The sequence below is a fragment of the Octodon degus genome, unplaced genomic scaffold, assembly GCF_000260255.1.
Source record: "Octodon degus isolate 3935 unplaced genomic scaffold, OctDeg1.0 scaffold00089, whole genome shotgun sequence".
NCBI classification, from domain to species: Eukaryota; Metazoa; Chordata; class Mammalia; order Rodentia; family Octodontidae; genus Octodon; species Octodon degus.
This window is the reverse complement of record NW_004524665.1, coordinates 7,675,309-7,691,391: the sequence shown is the minus strand read 5'-3', so window position 1 is coordinate 7,691,391 and position 16,083 is coordinate 7,675,309. Positions and strand designations below refer to the sequence as shown.

The 16,083-nt window shown below is 58.3% G+C and overlaps 1 protein-coding gene across 4 annotated transcripts in view; it reads right to left on the bottom strand.

Moving 5' to 3' along the window:
- The window catches only part of Mlph (melanophilin), a 38,916-nt gene that overhangs the window by 5,441 nt on the left and 17,392 nt on the right, over positions 1–16,083 (bottom strand). For all 4 annotated transcript variants that reach the window (XM_023722193.1, XM_023722196.1, XM_023722194.1 and 1 more), the window contains exons 5-11: positions 11,627–11,730; positions 10,565–10,684; positions 9,359–9,551; positions 7,771–7,910; positions 2,781–2,933; positions 2,437–2,592; positions 785–877 (exon numbers count right to left, since the gene is read on the bottom strand). In XM_023722193.1, coding sequence (XP_023577961.1) covers positions 785–877; positions 2,437–2,592; positions 2,781–2,933; positions 7,771–7,910; positions 9,359–9,551; positions 10,565–10,684; positions 11,627–11,730 — 959 coding nt within the window. The remainder of the gene's footprint in view (positions 1–784; positions 878–2,436; positions 2,593–2,780; positions 2,934–7,770; positions 7,911–9,358; positions 9,552–10,564; positions 10,685–11,626; positions 11,731–16,083) is intronic.

Below are 16,083 nucleotides of genomic sequence, written 5' to 3'. Positions count from 1 at the left end.
AGCTCATTGAGGAGGCCCTTGGTTCAATCTCCAGTATTGGGAAAAACTGCCAGTAATAAAAATGCAAAGAATGCTGGGGTTGCAGTCCCCCAAACTCCTGCTTCTGGGGCCCGGGTTATGATCTTAGCAGATTAAAATCTGCTAATAATAATAATAATAATAGTAATAATAATAATAATAATAATAATAATAGTAATAATAATAATAAGCCCATAATCCCAGCACTGGGAGGCTGAGGCAGGAGGAGTGCTGGGGGTTCGATGCCTGGATGGATGGCATAGTGAGACACTGCCTCCCCCTCAAAAAAGGACTCCCCCGTTAATGTTCCATTTCAGAGAAACAGTAACTTTTAGAGTAAGTATGATCTCAAAGTTCATGGCTGCATTTCCCCTGGAACACTGTTTGCTGTTCATCTGAGATGCAGGCTCATTGTTTCCTTGGCAACCCCTCCAGTGCCTCAAGAGCATCACCCTCTGGCCACTCTCCCCTCCCCAGCCCAGGCCTCTTGAGGCCCTACCCAGGCTTGCTGGGGAAGATGCAGGCTCCTGCTGTGGCTTCCCTGTCCACGCCACACTTGGCTTAAGGCTGGAATTCTTGGAGCCCTGGGTAGGGGTTCTGTGTGCCAGGTTGCTGATGGTGGCTTAGGCTGTGCATTTCTGGCTCTGGGTCACAGCCATGCCCTACAGTGGACCGCAGCTCAAAGAGGCTGGCAGCTGGCCGGGGCCCAAGCCTTCAGCACCATGGTCTCTGGGGAGGTCTCAGGGTGCGGTGGTCTCCCACTCACCGGAAGGTTTGACTTCCTCCGGGGCCTGGCCGAGGGCTTCACTGTGAGCCCCGCAGCTTGGAGGGCTGCAATCCTGGACTCGATGTCCGAAACCTGCAGAGCAGTGGACAGCATGTGGCCAGACAGTCACCCCGCCAACATCGCATCTCGGCAGCTGCCTTCAGCCTGGAGCCCCTCTGGCTGCTGCTTCCCCTGGGGGCTGAGGGAGTTCTCAACCACAGGCATGTCCAAGGGCTGGTAGTCTCCCCCCAACTCCTTCCATAATGGGGGTGCTCTTGTGCCCCTCTCCTGAGCAGTGGGGAAGGGCTCCAAGCAAGCCAAGAGCCCTGTCAGGTAGGGCTGAGGTGTGGGGCTGGCCGCTGTGGGCCGATGCTGGCCTGGGCACCTCTGCTGTCACCGTGAAGCCTGGCTGTGCTGACTGGATGGCTTGGGAGCTTGGGGAGCTGTCGAGCTCACTTCCGCTGCCACAAATGAGCGTCTTTGCCCACCACACCCTTCTGCCATGGTGCTCCTGCCTAGAGCCTGCTCACCACGGGCTGAACGCCTTGAAATCATGAGCCTAATTATCCTCCCTGCTTGATGTTATGGATGCCGGGCACTGTGCCAGTGGTGGGAGTGTTGACCATTGTACCCACCTTCCATTCCCAGAACCAGCTTCTGGATGCCAAACCAAGCTGGCATCCCCTCTCCCATTCAGTTCCTTCTGGTGGGCTGCTTCAATTTTTCTTTTTCTTTCATGGTATTGGGGATCAAACCCAGGGCCTTGTGCATGCTAAGCGTGTACTTGACCACTGAACTACACCCCAGCCCTGCCCCAGCTTTCCTGTGACCCTGGGTTGCCTGCCAGGCACCCTCCTATGGGACCTGTCTCTCCCCTTCCCCACAGCTGTCCACCTGTCAGGGTTGTGCCGTGGACACTCAAGGCCCAGCACCGCCCCAGGGCCTCTGCACAAGCCATTTCCCATCTTGGGCTCCCAGCCCCTCGCTGCCCTCGGCTTCGTAGTGTCCCTTCCACTGCTTCTGACATAGTGCCACCCAGCACCATGGGGTCCCCTGCCTTAAGGCCGTCAGAGCTGTGTCAGGGTGGAATGATTTTGTTGTGGCCCAACTCCCCCCACAGGAGGGGCATAGTCTAGCACGTTCACCGCTGTCCCCACTGTGCCCTGAATGAGCATGCCGTGCTCCAGGAAGCAGTGAGTGACCTGGAAGACGGAGCTGCCTCTGCCAGGGCTGGCACTGGGGTCCACGCCTGCCTTCCTGGGCTGGCAGGAAGAGACATGGGACAAGGGACAGGGGCGGGGGCTGTCCCTGCAGTGCTCTGTGTGAGGACAGAGGGTGTCCCCACGAGGCTACCTGTGGGGGTCTTCATGCCTTTGACCCACGTGCTGTTGGTGTGTCCACTCCTCCCCAGAACCCCTGCCTGTAGCTGCTGCCTGGCTCCAGCGTAGCCCCGGCCCACCCAGAGCTGGCCCTGGTGGCTGTGTGGTTTCAGCATGGGACCAGGGCTACAGATCAGGCCGACCCCCTCCAGTCACCAGGGAAGGGGCCAGGGGTGGGCCCAGGGGCTGTGTGAGCCCCTGCGGCTTGGTCCCGGCCAGTCACCGGCTCACTGCTTGTCTTTGGGAACCTGCCTGCCCTGGCAGCAGGGCTACCTCGCTCTCTGCCTGCTGCACCTCGGAGGCTGCTGCAGCCACTCTGTCCTCCAGCTCCAGCAGTGCCTCGTCTGTGGTCCTGCTGGGTGGGGTGGAGGTTCCCCGGCCTGGTGGGCTGCTGTCCCAGCTGTCTGTGAGGCCAGCAGCTGTGCTCACCTACAAAGGAAAAGGATGAAAGTGGCCACCACAGGGATGTGGGAGAGACACTGAGCTGTGCCCTGGGCTTCTGGAGCAGCAGTCCACACCTCAAGGCCCCTGCAGTGGTGCTCACTCTGGGGACCTCCGCTGGGATGGTCCACCCTGTGCCTCCCTCTGCCGAGTCCAGGGGACTGTGGAGGTCGCACCTCTGCTGCTGCCTCGGATGCCACGCCCTCAGCCTCTTCCTCCTCGGATGAGGCACTCTGGTCACTGAGGGCGCTGGTCAGTGCCTGCAGCTGCTGCCTCAGACTCTCCTCCTCCAGGTCGGCCTCTGTGTGCACTGCTTCATCACCTGGAGGCTGCACGGACAGGGGATGGGGCTCAGAGGGATGGCCAGCGGCACTCCAGGCCCGCGGGAGCCCAGGCCCCATCCCTCTTCTAGGGGAGCCTGTCCTCAGACCACAGAGCCAGGCCCTAGGACCCAGGACCCAGGACTGGTCTAGTTCCCATGGCCGTGTCCAGCCCACCTTCTTCTGGGTTTGTGGCCTTCCCTTGTCTTGCAACTTTTTCTTATTGTGGCCCGACACATCTGTAGGATTTACCCTTGGAACTATTTTACAGCCTCCAGCTTGGCGACATAGCCACATCCATTCTGTCCACTCACGGACTCCTTCTCCTGAGAGGCCGGCTCAGCCTCCATAGAGTCCTCTCCCTTCCCTCGGCCTGGAAGTTGCCCATCTTTTCCTTCTCCTTCCCTTTGTAGCACTGAAGACTGAACCCAGGATCTTCACATTGAGTTACATCCCCAGCCCATTTTAAATTTCTATTTTGAGGTGGGGGCTCACCAGGCACTAAGCTGCCAGGCTGCCCTGGAGCTTGGGACCCTCCCGCCTCAGCCTCCCAGAGCACTGAGCTCACAGGCGCTCTGCTGGCTCCAGTTATCTGTCAGCTGTGCCTCTGACTCTGGGTGCCTCCCATGAGTGGGGCGTGGCCCAGAGGTTCCTGTCCTTTCACAACTGGCTGGCTTTGCTCAAGGGTCACGGCCCTGCAGCAGGGGCGGCACCCCCATCTCTTCCAGAGGTCTCCCTAGCACTGCACTAGGCCTGTGCTGGAGGAGCCCACAGGCACATAACCCCCCCGCCCCAGCCGCCCCAAGCCCTTCCTGCACCCTGCCCTGGCAGGAAGTTGCTGTCCCAACACCAGACATCATGTCTCTGGGTGCTCCCTGCTGCCTCCAAGTAAACACAGAAATGACCATGGCCACATGACATCAGCATCACTTAGAACAGCCTCACAGCAGGGGGCCCTGAGTTCTGTCCTGGATATGCATAATGACAAGGGCGTCCCTGTCCTGTCATCAGTTCGCCTCCTGCTCCTGTCCCCACTCTTGACAAGACGTGGTGCTGTGCCCTGCTACCCACGCAGTGGCCCTGGCGCCCGATCCCTGCGAGACTCCTCCCCTCCCTGGCATTTCTGTCACCCGCCTGGCTTCATCCCTCTCTGCTTTCTGTTACATCATGACTCTTGTCCACACTGTCATTGGGTCATCTCCTGTCTCCTGCCTGGACCTCGAGCCATCTGAGAAGGTCCCTGCTGCTGGGTTGTTAGATACCACTTCCTGCCTGGTGGGAAAGTCACACATCCACTTAACAATGTGGCACGAGGACAGTCTGTCCGTCTGTCCACTCCTTCCTTCCTCAGCTGTCCTACATTTCAGTGCTTCCTCTGCCTACAATGCAGACTCGTGGGAACTGCCCCTGGGACGGGTTCAGTGTTGCCCTTGTTCCTCTCTTCTTGGGCATGCCGCTGTGTCACCTTGCAGTGCTCCCAGGAGCCCAGCTTGTCCCTAGGAAGCCACGTGTGCCCTGCTTCTACCAGGCGGCACTGATCGATCCCTCCTCAGGCCAGCAGGTCACCGTCATTTAATTTCCTGTTAGGATGGGTCAGCGGCCTCACAGGGCCACAGGCAGAGGCTAATTAGATTGATAATTAGACGGAGAGGTGGCCCGGTGGCTTCTGGATTCTCTTCTATCAGAACCAGAATCCCAGAACACAGGGAGAAAGAGCTGTGCAGCGCTCGGGCTATGAACTTCTGGGGCCGCAGCAATCTAGCTGCCCCAGATTACATATGAGTGAGTGCGGGGTCCTAATGAGAGAGAAGGGGGCCGGGTGGGGAGAAGGGCAGCCTCTGGAGAGGCGGGATTGCCCCTGCTTGGGTCACCAAGCAAGGACATGCCTGAGCCGGGTCTGAGCAGCACAGTGAGTGCTTCAACTTTAAAAAATTATTATGGTAAAGATCCCTGTGCAGGAATGCCTCGCCATTCCTGCTTGGACACACTCGTCCCTTCTCGCCACAGTCTACAGCGGCTCCAGAGTCCTCTCTCCTGGGTGGCCTTGGCCGCGTTGTCCCGGCTCCTGGATGTTGGGAATTGACTCAAATCCAACCTCGACCCTTCTCGGTCATTTTCACTTTGGGGGAATGCCAGCAGCCCCACAGGCCAGTCCAGTGAACCAGCGAGGACACCTCTCCTGTGGATGGTGCTCGGCAGCAGCGGTCGCGATTGTTTTGATCCCGCCACCGTGTGAGGATGCTCAGGAGACAGGCCTCCAGGGCTGCCTCAGAAAGTACAGGGCAGATGGCTGAGCACACTCCAAGCAAGGGGAGGACTTCGAGCAGCGAGATGATCTCCTGTTCCACATTTTTCATAATTTAAACACTTGCCGTATATTTGATCACCCCTGTATGCACACTACACAGACACACCTATGGGAAACACCGACAGCACACTCCAGTGACAGGTGGTGGGACAGCAGGACCAGCTGCTGTCCTCACTGGCCAGGGCTCCAGGCATAAGTCTCAAGGCCTCCTGTCTGCAGGGCACTTGGGGAGCTTGGTTGCTCCAGACCAGGCCTGTGGCAGCCTGCACCCAGGCCCTGGTGCCCCAGGCGGGCGGCCACTCCTCACAGTGAAGCCCTGAGCTCGAGTGTCTGTCTAGCACACACCTGCGCTGGGTTGGCAATGGCTTGAGGCCTTGTGCTGGGGACCGAGTGGCGGCCATCAGGCTTGGGGGTGCAGCCTTGGGGTGGCCAAGTCCTGGGAGTCATCGCAGTTCTGCGAGTTTCTGCCTCAGTCCTGTCCCCTGGTGGTTGCTTCACAGCCCCCACCCCTGCACTGTGCTATGGCACCACATGCAGACTGTCCCCAGGTGTGGCCTTCACTGTTGGCTCCTCAGCCCCCAGAACCACAAGAGAAAACACCCTGGACCGGTGTAAGTCACAGGGCCTTCAGTATCTGCCAGAACAGCATGATGGGGCCAAGATGCACACTGATGACACAGCCACCATCCCGGCTCATAGGACACCTGCCCACCAGGGCCCGGGCCAGCACCCCTAGGGCCCATGTGGGCGCTGATGTCTGTCCCAGCCGTCTGGTCACCACATGGCATGGCAGTGGGCCTGGGCGGGCCAGTGGCCTCACAGTGGTGAGCTGGGTATGGAGACGGCCGGCAGCCAGCACCACAGAGAGCTTGCGCCTCAGGCTGGGACCTTGACAGACGACCTTCTCGGGCCTGTAAGGGCCTCACACTCTAACCTTCCCACCCAGCCCCTCAGCCTGAGGGAGGCCAGATGGTGGTCTCCAAGTGGCTAGCAGGCGTTGTGTAGCTGTCACATGCTTACCCAGCCCAGAGATCTGCCACAGGGACAGGACAGTGACCAAGGGGCCCACGTGCTGCCTTCAGCAGGACACTGGCACCAGCATCAGCACCAGCACCAGTACCAGCACCTGCAAAGCCCTGTGTTCCCCAGGGGTGGAAGGAGGGCAAGACCACTCCCTAGGGCACAGCCAGGAGGGTTCAAAGCCAGGGCCCAGGGACATCAAGAAAGGTGGGAGGCTGGGAGGGTGGCAGTGACACAGGGGGTGAGGGGGCAGAGCCGGGGGACCAGGAAGCTGAAGCTGAAGAGATGACACTGGCATCACTGCTAGACCGTGATGGTCACCACCGAGCACCACAGGAGGATGTGAGCCAAGCCAAGGGTGTGGTCACACCAAAGCTATCACCTAGCTGGCCACCATCTGGGTCACCCTGGGCCGGAAAGCAGCACTCCAGGTGTCACTGAAAGTGACCAGAAGGGCCACTTCCCCTCCCTGAGTCACCAGCTCATGAGTCACCGCAACTTATTAGCTTCCGATGGAGGCTGGGAAATCAATGCTCTTTGGCGCGAGTGCAGGGCGGGGGTGGCTCTTCTGCACAGTCACCTTGTCACCACCTCCTTCAGAGGGGAAACAGCACCGAGAGTTGGGACACTTACATTAGCAGGCAGGTAATTAGCTTGACCTCTGTGGCACCCAGGGCCTTGAGTAGGAAAAAACAGGCGCTGGAGAGCATCTGTGACACTACAGGGGCCCCTGGGAACCCGGCCCAGCCCCATCTCCCCTCCGTGGGGGCAGCGATCGATGCTCTGGCGAGTGTGCTAGGCAGGCAGCCACTGTCTTCCGGCACATGTTCTGCGTGTGGCGACTGGGGAGGGAGGGAGTGCCTGACACTGTCACTGTGGAATGCCACATCCTCTTCCCAAGCCCTGGGAGGCAGGGTGCTGGGCGGGGGGCTACAAAGTCAGCTTGGGGCTCAACTGCATGTCCTGCTGAGGAGGAGGCCCAGACCCCAGGGGACTTCGGGTGCCAAGGTGACAGACTAGCTTTCGGGGCAGATGCCTTCACGGCACTCTGCCCTCTCAAAGGCATGATTCTTTTTGCATGAACTTCACAATAAATTCTACCGAAGCTTCTGCACAGCCCGTGTATCCTAACTGAATTCTTTCATCAGGGTACAAAAGGCTGAGGAAGTGAAATGGGGGGAGAGCTCTCCAGCTTCCCAACCACAGGATGAGGGTGCAGGTCTGCCAGACCACATCCTTTGTGGCCACTGTTACATGTAATTTTTTTTTTTTTTTTGGTGTGTGTGTGTGTGTGTGTGTGTGTGTGTGTGTGTGTATTTAGTACAGGGTCTACAGGGTCTCACTGCACAGATCAGACTTGTAGCGATCCTCCTGTTTTCAGCCTCCCAAGAGCTAGGATTACAGGTGCGTGCCACCACACCCAGTCTCATTCCCCTCTCAGCGCAGGGCCAGCACAGCATGCTGAGGATAAAGTCCTGGTCCCTGAGCCTGCCTGAGCCATCTGGCCAGCCCTGTTACCTGGGTCTTGAGTGCAGCCCGGCCTCTCCGCTTGGGATGCTGCGAAGTCGCCCTGGATCTGTGGACACTGTCTTCATCGGAGGTGTCCACGTCAGCCAGGTACTGTGTGGGGAGCCGCCCCTTCCTGGTGGCACTTGTCTCTGAGGAGAACAAGAAGATTTGAACAGCCTGGAGTGGGAAGCTGAGCGCTAACAAGTGTGGCTCGTGCCGTGAAGACCACAGGGGCTCGAGCACAGCGGGGCCACGATGAAATCCCTTGATGCGGTGGCTTCCCTACCTGTGATTTGCACACCTCCTGGCAGGGGCACCCCATGTAGGACCTTCACCCTCACCACACTCTGCCTGGCCAGACAGCCCCACCTGGGAGAGGGGGCAGGGAAGGGGTGCCCTGGGGCGAGCCTCACGCTGCTGGCCCCGTACCCCAGCTCCTGCCGAAGCGAAGGGTACACATTTCCTTTGCTGTCCTATTGGCTGCGGTGCTTGGTGAACTTTGCCAGTCACTGGCTGAATTGGACATGGTGTGAATACAGGTGAGACTGCAGACTACTTACACAGCCTGGGAGACCCTGTGCCAAGCCACACTCCTGACCCCCAGAGTCACACGTGTGTAGTTCAGTCTGTCCACAGCAGCAGTGAATGGACCTGACCACCTCCTCCCATCCCTGCAGTGTGGAGATTGCTGACCCCAAGTGCTCACAGACACTGAGGCACACAGGGCTTCCTCATGTGCCCGTCCTGAGCCTCCTGCATCTGGGGACAGATGCTGCCCTGCACCTCCACACCCTGCGCTCACTGGACCACACACCCGTGTGTGAAAACCTGTGGGAGGCCTGGGTGCAGGGCTCCAAACTTAGCACTGCTGACTGTGGGGTCTTCTGCCCATTCCCTGTCCTCTCCTCTACTGCCAGGGAACCCACAGTCAGGGGAGGAGACCCAGTGTCCTCTGTCCTTGCTCCTACAACTGCTGAACTGCTCAGCATGGACTCAGTCATGCACTGTTTGGGGGAGGCAGAGTCCTGCACCCTACCCCCACCCCAGCCCACAGATCCTAACTGGCGTGAGGACCATGACCTCCCCCCACCCCGTCCCTGCTGTACAGTGACACCAGGAGATGGTGGTGCCCAGCGGTGGGAAGGCTGTCTGCTACCCTGATTCTGTCTGCTCTGACTTTAATTGGTGCCTGAACTGCTGAACCCATCGACTGCCTCCCTGGAGCCTGGGGAGGGTGGTGATTCGGGATTTCACTTCGAAGCAACACCATCTGGCAAAATTCAATGGAGCTGATTGGTGGCCATGGGCGTCTGGCGGGGACTGCTCCACGGACCCCTTAGAGCAGCCTGGGTTTGGTGTATCTGTCTGTCTGCAGTCAGCAAGGCTGCTGAGTGTGCCTGCTCATACCCACGCTGGGTGCTTGCCAGCCCCTCTGCTGGCATTTTTGAGTGTCACAAGGGCAGCAGGGACCCCAGGAGTCTGCGATGCTGGCCAGGATGCACACATGAGACAGCTGTGCTGAAGGAAGGGGCCCTTCCGACCCAGCCACCTTCTGACCCACACAGTCTGCCCAGCAGGGTCTGGCAGGGGCACCCACCAGGTACCACAGCCATCCGCAAAGCTGCAGCGTTGGGGTCTGCAGGCAAGCAGAGTTCCGCAGGGGCGTCCTGTCCTGAGGGTGAGAGGCCATTTGGCTGCTCCAAGGCATGGGGTTGGCACCCCGAGGCCCCGGCGTCTTCCTCCTGTGGGCTCCCAGTGGCGTCAGCTGAGTGGAGGTCACCTGGGAGGCACTGAACACAGGCAGGATGGTCAGCTTTGCAGTGGCACCAGCAACAATGTCACCTGCCTGACTGCATAGGTCACTGTGACCCTGTTAACAACCCATGAATGTCAGAAGGGACCCAGTGGGCACGGGGCAGGGCTTCCCGGGTTATACTCTGGACCTCTTGGCAAATGGGTCATTGTCCCCAAGGAAGCGAGGTGTGGATGGCTTTGCAGTGACAGGCGCCAGGCCTGGGGGCAGGGCACAGGAAGTACAAGTTCAGGGTCTGACCAGCGGGGGAGCAGGGCCCGCCCAATGGTTCGTGGGCACTGCTTCCGGCCTGTTTTCTCCTCCTACCGCAGGGCTGCAGGCCAGGCCAGGACAAGCACAGCCCCGTGGTCCTCTGGCTGGCACTGTGTGAGCGCAGGGGACACAGGCAGTGGGGAGCATGGTCTCTAAGAAGCGGGATGCAGTTTTCGGGCCTTGTCCCGGCTCCCCTGCTCAGAGCCGCATTCACTGCTTGCCCACTGGGTACAGCCTGAAAATAATCCCAGGAGGCAGAAGCGCTCACTGCTGTTTCAGACGAGGGGTGGACTCCCTGTGAGGTTCCAGGGCTATGAAGTCCCTGGCTCAGGAGCAGGCTGACCCCAGGCCTGGTTCACCTGTTCAGCGTTGCGGATGCCAGCTCTCATTGCTTTTGCACTCAGGAGATGGGCTTAGGCTGGGCAGTAAAGTTAAGGTGCCCCCCGCACCCTCCAGTGAGACACAGGCCCTGCAGATTCCACCCCTGACCAGCCCTCCTCAGTTGAAGGGTTCTGCCCTATCCACCTCTGCTCAACCCCTCCAGGGACCCTTGCCTTGGGAGGGTGTGGCAGTTGTGAAACCCATGTCCCCCTTTCTGCCCTCACTGTGCCCCTACCCCAAGAGCCTAGCATGACCGCAGGGCCGCTGGACACTGCTTCCCGGAACACCACCCAGCCTGGGCCTGAGCACCTGCTGCTCTTGTTCCTGGGCAGGGTGGGGCGGACATGAGTCACCGACCTGCAGGCTGTCTGTGGCCCTTAGGACTGAGGGCAGGCTCAGGGGTCGGCTGTGAGGCTCCATGGAGTTGTCTGAGTCCTCCTCAAAGTCCAGATCATGGAAGGAAAGGAGGCGCCTCTTCTTCATGAGTGACAGATGAGAGAGACCGGGGTTGGGAGCCAGCTGGACCTGGGGACCCAATCCCCACCCCCACTCAGCCTAGGGAGGTGTGGCCTCCTTTGCAGGGGTCTCATCCTCCCAAAAACACACCTAAGTGTGAGGGGCGCAGCGAGGGGCTCAGACTGCCCCCTGCACCTTCCTGCACCAGGTTTTTGTTTCCAGAGCTGCACTGAGCCCCAAGGTCCCTTGCTGGGGGCACCTGGCCAGGGGCAGAGGTGTCGTGGGCTATGCTCTTGGGTGAGCATGTTTACTTCTAAATTCTCATCATAATTATCATATTTTGATTTTTTAACCTTCTTCCTGATAGGGAATATTCCAGGCACAGGATGGCATTCTGAGGCTTAGCACAAGGCCCTGATCAAGTTTTCCTGTGAAAAATGTCTCTGTGCCTGGCTAGCAGCTGTCACTCCCAGAGAGTCTGAGTGAAAGCTCTGGTTGCTGGCCAGCCCCTCTATCCACCTCTCTGGCCCTGGCATCCTGCCCAAGACCCTGAAGCCCAGGGCTGTCTGGCTTTCTCTGCTACTCAAAGCGAGAAAATGAACACTGATACCAATGAAGACGAGGCTTGTGGTCTGTGAGTGGCACAAGCTGGAGCTTCCCAAGGACCACCTGTGGCTCTCTGTCCTGCCCCGCAAAGGCTCCCAAGGCCCCTGGGATCCTGCATGCTCCAGGGCATCCAGGCCTGCAATGCTGTGTACCCTGTAACTCCACTCAGCTGGGCCAGACCTTCCTCAAGGCTCTGCTGGGCCCCCAGGCTGACTTGTAGGTGACCACGAGGCTGCCGTGTGGGGCGGGGGCCCGGCAGGGGTGAGTTGACTGCAGGGAGAGCACTGGCTGCAAAGGAGACCAGAGCTGGACTTCAGGAAGGGGTGGGGGCACCTCCGGTGCCAGGCCAGGACTCACTTTGCTGCCAAGGGGCTGGGCCCGGGCCCCTGTGTCCGGCTGTCCATCCTCTTCTGTCTGCTCACTGTCCCCACTTTTCTCTCCGGGGCTGAGCTCATGTCCACCTGCAACAGGACACTGTGTGGCTCCGCTGAGGAGATCGGAAGGGGCACTGCCCTGTCTATGTACCCGCTGTCCTACCCACCACCTGCCTGTACCCTCCAGCCTTCTTCCCTTGTCTTAATCCTCCTGCCCACCCCCTCTTTCCCCCCAGCCAGCCCGCTATCTACTCATGTGCCCACCCTCCCCTCTTCCTCTGTACACACACTCGTCCCCTGATCCAGCCTCCCTCCGTCTGGCACAGAGACCATCACAGGGACAGAGGACAACCTGACTGCAGGGCCTTTAACCTGTTAGTCATTAAAATCATGGCTTGTATTTTCCTCTAAGGCAGCCAGAACTTGAGAGTGGTTCATGCTAAACGTTAGTGATGCTTCTCCAGGCCTACAAATGCCAGCAGGCAGCTACAAGCCGAACAAAGCTGGACCCTCCCTTGCTTCTGTCTCCTTAACCCAGCGGGATCTCTGGGTCAGATCTTCCCTGGGTGCTGCAGGCAGGCGAGCCGGCCCTCAGGGGTGCTGCCCAGTTGGTCAGACCTGAATGTACAAGAATTCGCCCCTTCAAGAATAAGGACACCAAGACAAGAGATGCGCAGGGTGTTTAATCCCAACGAGTGCCCAGATGTTTCTAGTTGTTGCTCTAAGCCTAGGTTCACCTTGGTTTCCAGCAGAGCCCCTAGCAGAGTGAGATGGCCCTAGGCAGAAACAGTCACGTCCTGGAGCTAGAATTGCCCCTCTGCTGCCAAGGACTCCACCCCTGAGGCACTGGTTGACGGAGCCCAGCGCACATCAGCTGCTCCGTAAAGGCTGGTCTCATTCTGTCCCCTCCATCAGACCTGTGCCCCCGTCAGCTCAAACTAAAGCCCCTGCACTTTTACTTCCCAACTCTGCCTAACACATCTGCCCACACAGCTCCCCGATCCAGCCCAAAGTGCCTTTCTGTGATGACAGTCAATGTACCTACTCCACAGAGCAGGTTGAGGTCCCTACCTCCTCTTTGGGGAAACCTCCTTGGACCCCATCTGGTAATACACTTATCCATCCACCCATCCATCAACCGTCCATCCCACCTCTCCATCTCCCCATCCATCTATCCATCCATCTGTCCGTCCATCCGTCCATCCATCCATCCATCCATCCATCCATCCATCCATCCATCCTCTATCCATCTTCTCATGAAAGCTGGTTCCTGAGAGGAGGTCAATGAATTCCAGAGATCACTCTATTCCTGAGAGATCAGTCCTGTGTGGCCTCATTTCCCATGCTTCCTACCCCCGTCTTGGCCCTGGACGCATTTGCAGGAAGCTCCTCCTGTGGCTTTCAGTCCCAGGGGCACTGATGTCCACACCAACGTCCCCAAGCAGGACAGCAGGACAGCAGGACAGCAGGACAGCCTCATCTGTGCTCTGGCCCTCAGGGGCTCTGGGCCCAGAAGAGGTCCAGGGCTAGGCTGTCAATGTCCCTGGCCCCACTCTCCTCTCAAGAGAGCAGATGAGGACCAGGTCCAGGCTGTGTCCCACCAGTGACCTCAGGAGGGTATCAGCCTCCTGGCTTGGCTTTCCACTTATGACAGAGAGAGACAACTTGTAGCAAAGCTGCAAGCTGGGACTGCTCCAGCAATCACTGCACTCAGTTTGTAGTCTTAGCTGGCCTTGCTGCTTGGCACTGTCACCTGCTCACCTCTTGGGGCTGGGGCACCCAGGCTGTGGTGGTTTCACAGGGGTTGCAGGGGAGGATAGAAGGCGTGGTAGCTTGGCTTGGTCTCCCTGAAGTCTCCTTGGACTCCAAGGTCCTGCTGCCAGTGTTGGCGCCCACTACCCTGTTCCTAAGACCCAGCGGGAACTTGGTGACAGGGCCAAGATGCATTGGACAGAAGTTCATGCCAGTGCCTGTAGGGAGAACCTGAGACGGCCCTGCTGCAGGAGGGAGTGTGGCTGCTGAGACTTCCCCCTCCAGGGCAGGGTATGGGCCACACTTACCAACCATCTATCCAGCTAAGTCATGCTACAAAAACATGAAGGATTTTCTGCATTCCTGATGCTAAACAGGGATTTTGTGACTTCACTCGAGATGGAGGAGAAGCCAGTGGAAGTCACTGGAGTGAAAAGGTCATCGGTGTCCGTGCTCCCTGCAGGCAGTACCACGCCCAAGGAAGGGCATGGCATGTGCTAAGGGGCGGCCCAGGTCCCCAGAGAGCCTGGGCATCCTCGTGAAGGCCTAGGAAGCTCAGAAGCCCCAGCGGCTCCCACTGGGCTCAGTCAGGTTTCAAAAGTGGACTTTAATCTTTAAAAAACATCAATACTCTTTAACGAACTGGGCACTGAGCCCAGGGCTTCTGTGGTTAGCTGCATCCTGAAGCCTTACAAATTTTAAATTTTACATTGCTAAGTTGCCCATGCTGGGCTTGAATTAAAAATCCTCCGCCTTGCCCCTCCAGAAGAGGGTACCTCGGTGGGTACCGCCTAGCACTAAGAGCTGAATGCTTTTCTGTTTCCCAAGACTTGATGCTCCTAGTCTCCCCATTTCTCGTAAGCAACGAGTTAGACAGAAATACGACAGCAGACAGGGCTGGCCCTCGAGGAGCCACACGGAGGAAGGCACCCCACTGTGGCCAGACTGCAGGACAAGAGATGAAACCAATGCACCCACAGACCTCCCCAAGGATAAACACCAGGGACTGACGTTGTAAATAGGTCTCTGTCACCTTGAGAAGGCCTAACCCAGCCCTCTCCAGGAGGCGCCCTGCTCTGCATTCATGCCTGCTTGCTAGTGACTGGCTTCCCCACTTGATTCTGACTTGATTCAATCATGTGAACAATTTTAGCCGGGCAGTTATCCTTGTGATCTCATTGGTTGATCATAGTTTTGTCCCACCTCATGCTCACCTATCGAGTTCCATGTCTCCCACTTTGGTCCTGCCTTGCATCATGGATTTGCTTTATAAAAGTCCCTAGAAATGGCAGGTTCCTTGGCAACCCACTCAGGTCCCCTTCTGTTCTTTTCTTGGACAGAAACTTTCTTTTCCCCAATAAATATATTCTGCTCTTAATTTCTGCTATTCCTAAAATTCACTTTTCAATTTTAAAGAACACGAGCTTGTCCCAGATATCTAGCAGGTTGGAAATTCTTTCCCTTATATCACCCTTTCCTTGCGTCCTGTCCTCCTGCGCTGTTTTCCAGGGCCCAGCCGGGGAGCCTGCAGGCCAAGGCCCACTCCCCAGGCGGGGTAAAGCAAGTGCGTAGGCTTCCAGAGACCCACTGCCACCGGGAACACTGTGATCAGAGGGGGTCCTGTTTTGTTGCTCAACAGTGCCACCTGCTGGCCCTGGTGGTGACAATTCTAAAATCTGCAGGCTCCTGGCGCTGAGCTTTGCAGGCTCTGTGGCCCAACTCTTAAGCGCTAGTTTCCTCAGTCCATGCAGCCCCTGGTAGTCAGGATCCCAGGGCAAGGCCAAGTCCCTGGGTCTAAAGGGGCTGCTGGGGGCTCTGTGGAGAGGGCTGGCTCGGCTTAGTGGGGCGTGGGGACCTGAGACTTGCAGAAGGCTCCAGTTGGGGGGGCGGGGGCAGTCACAAAGCAGCAGGACCCAGACAGGGACAGCTGCTCCCAGCCTTGGTACAGGGTCCTAGTGTGGATGACTGAACTCATGCCTCCAGCCCCCTCCCACAAGGTGGACACAGCCTGTGTCCTGGGGCAATAGGTGCCAGATGCAGTCACAGCTCAGGGGCTCTGTCTTCTGCCTCTGCCTTGGACACGTCTGCACCAGCCCTGCCTGGGCTCTGATGCCCCGAAGGTCTGCAGTGCCCAACTTCTGCTCCTCCCTACCCACTGGGCTTTAGGGACAGGCAGAGTAACGTGCCGCTCCGAGGGGAGGCCCTGGGAGACTCCCTCACCTGGCAGCTGGCACGTGCTCTGGATGTGCCTGGTGTCTGCTGTGTGGTAGCTGCTGGGCCCCGTAGGACATCCTGGGAGCTGGGACCCGCATGCCAGGCCCAGTGGGCTGCCTGGCCTGTGTGAATGCTTGGCAGGCTTGCTAGTAGGCTGAGGCCCAGGACTCAGGACAGGGACGAGCCAGAAACCTCTGAACTCCCCTTCAGGTTCAAGCAGTGCAGCCCCACCCTTCCCCTGGGTTTCCTCCTTCCAAAGGTATCATGGGGGCTGCTGAGGAGAACGCACTGTGTGCTCACATGCATCACAAAGTAAAGACTTGAATGCAAACACCACAGCGAAGGACTAAATGCCAAGAGATTCCCTACCTCCCAGGGTCCACAAGGAGTATGTGAGACGTGTGTGCCCGAGCAAGACAGCCAGGGAAGCCAGTCCGAGGGGCCAATAGCAGTAACACACACTCAGGGGAGTAC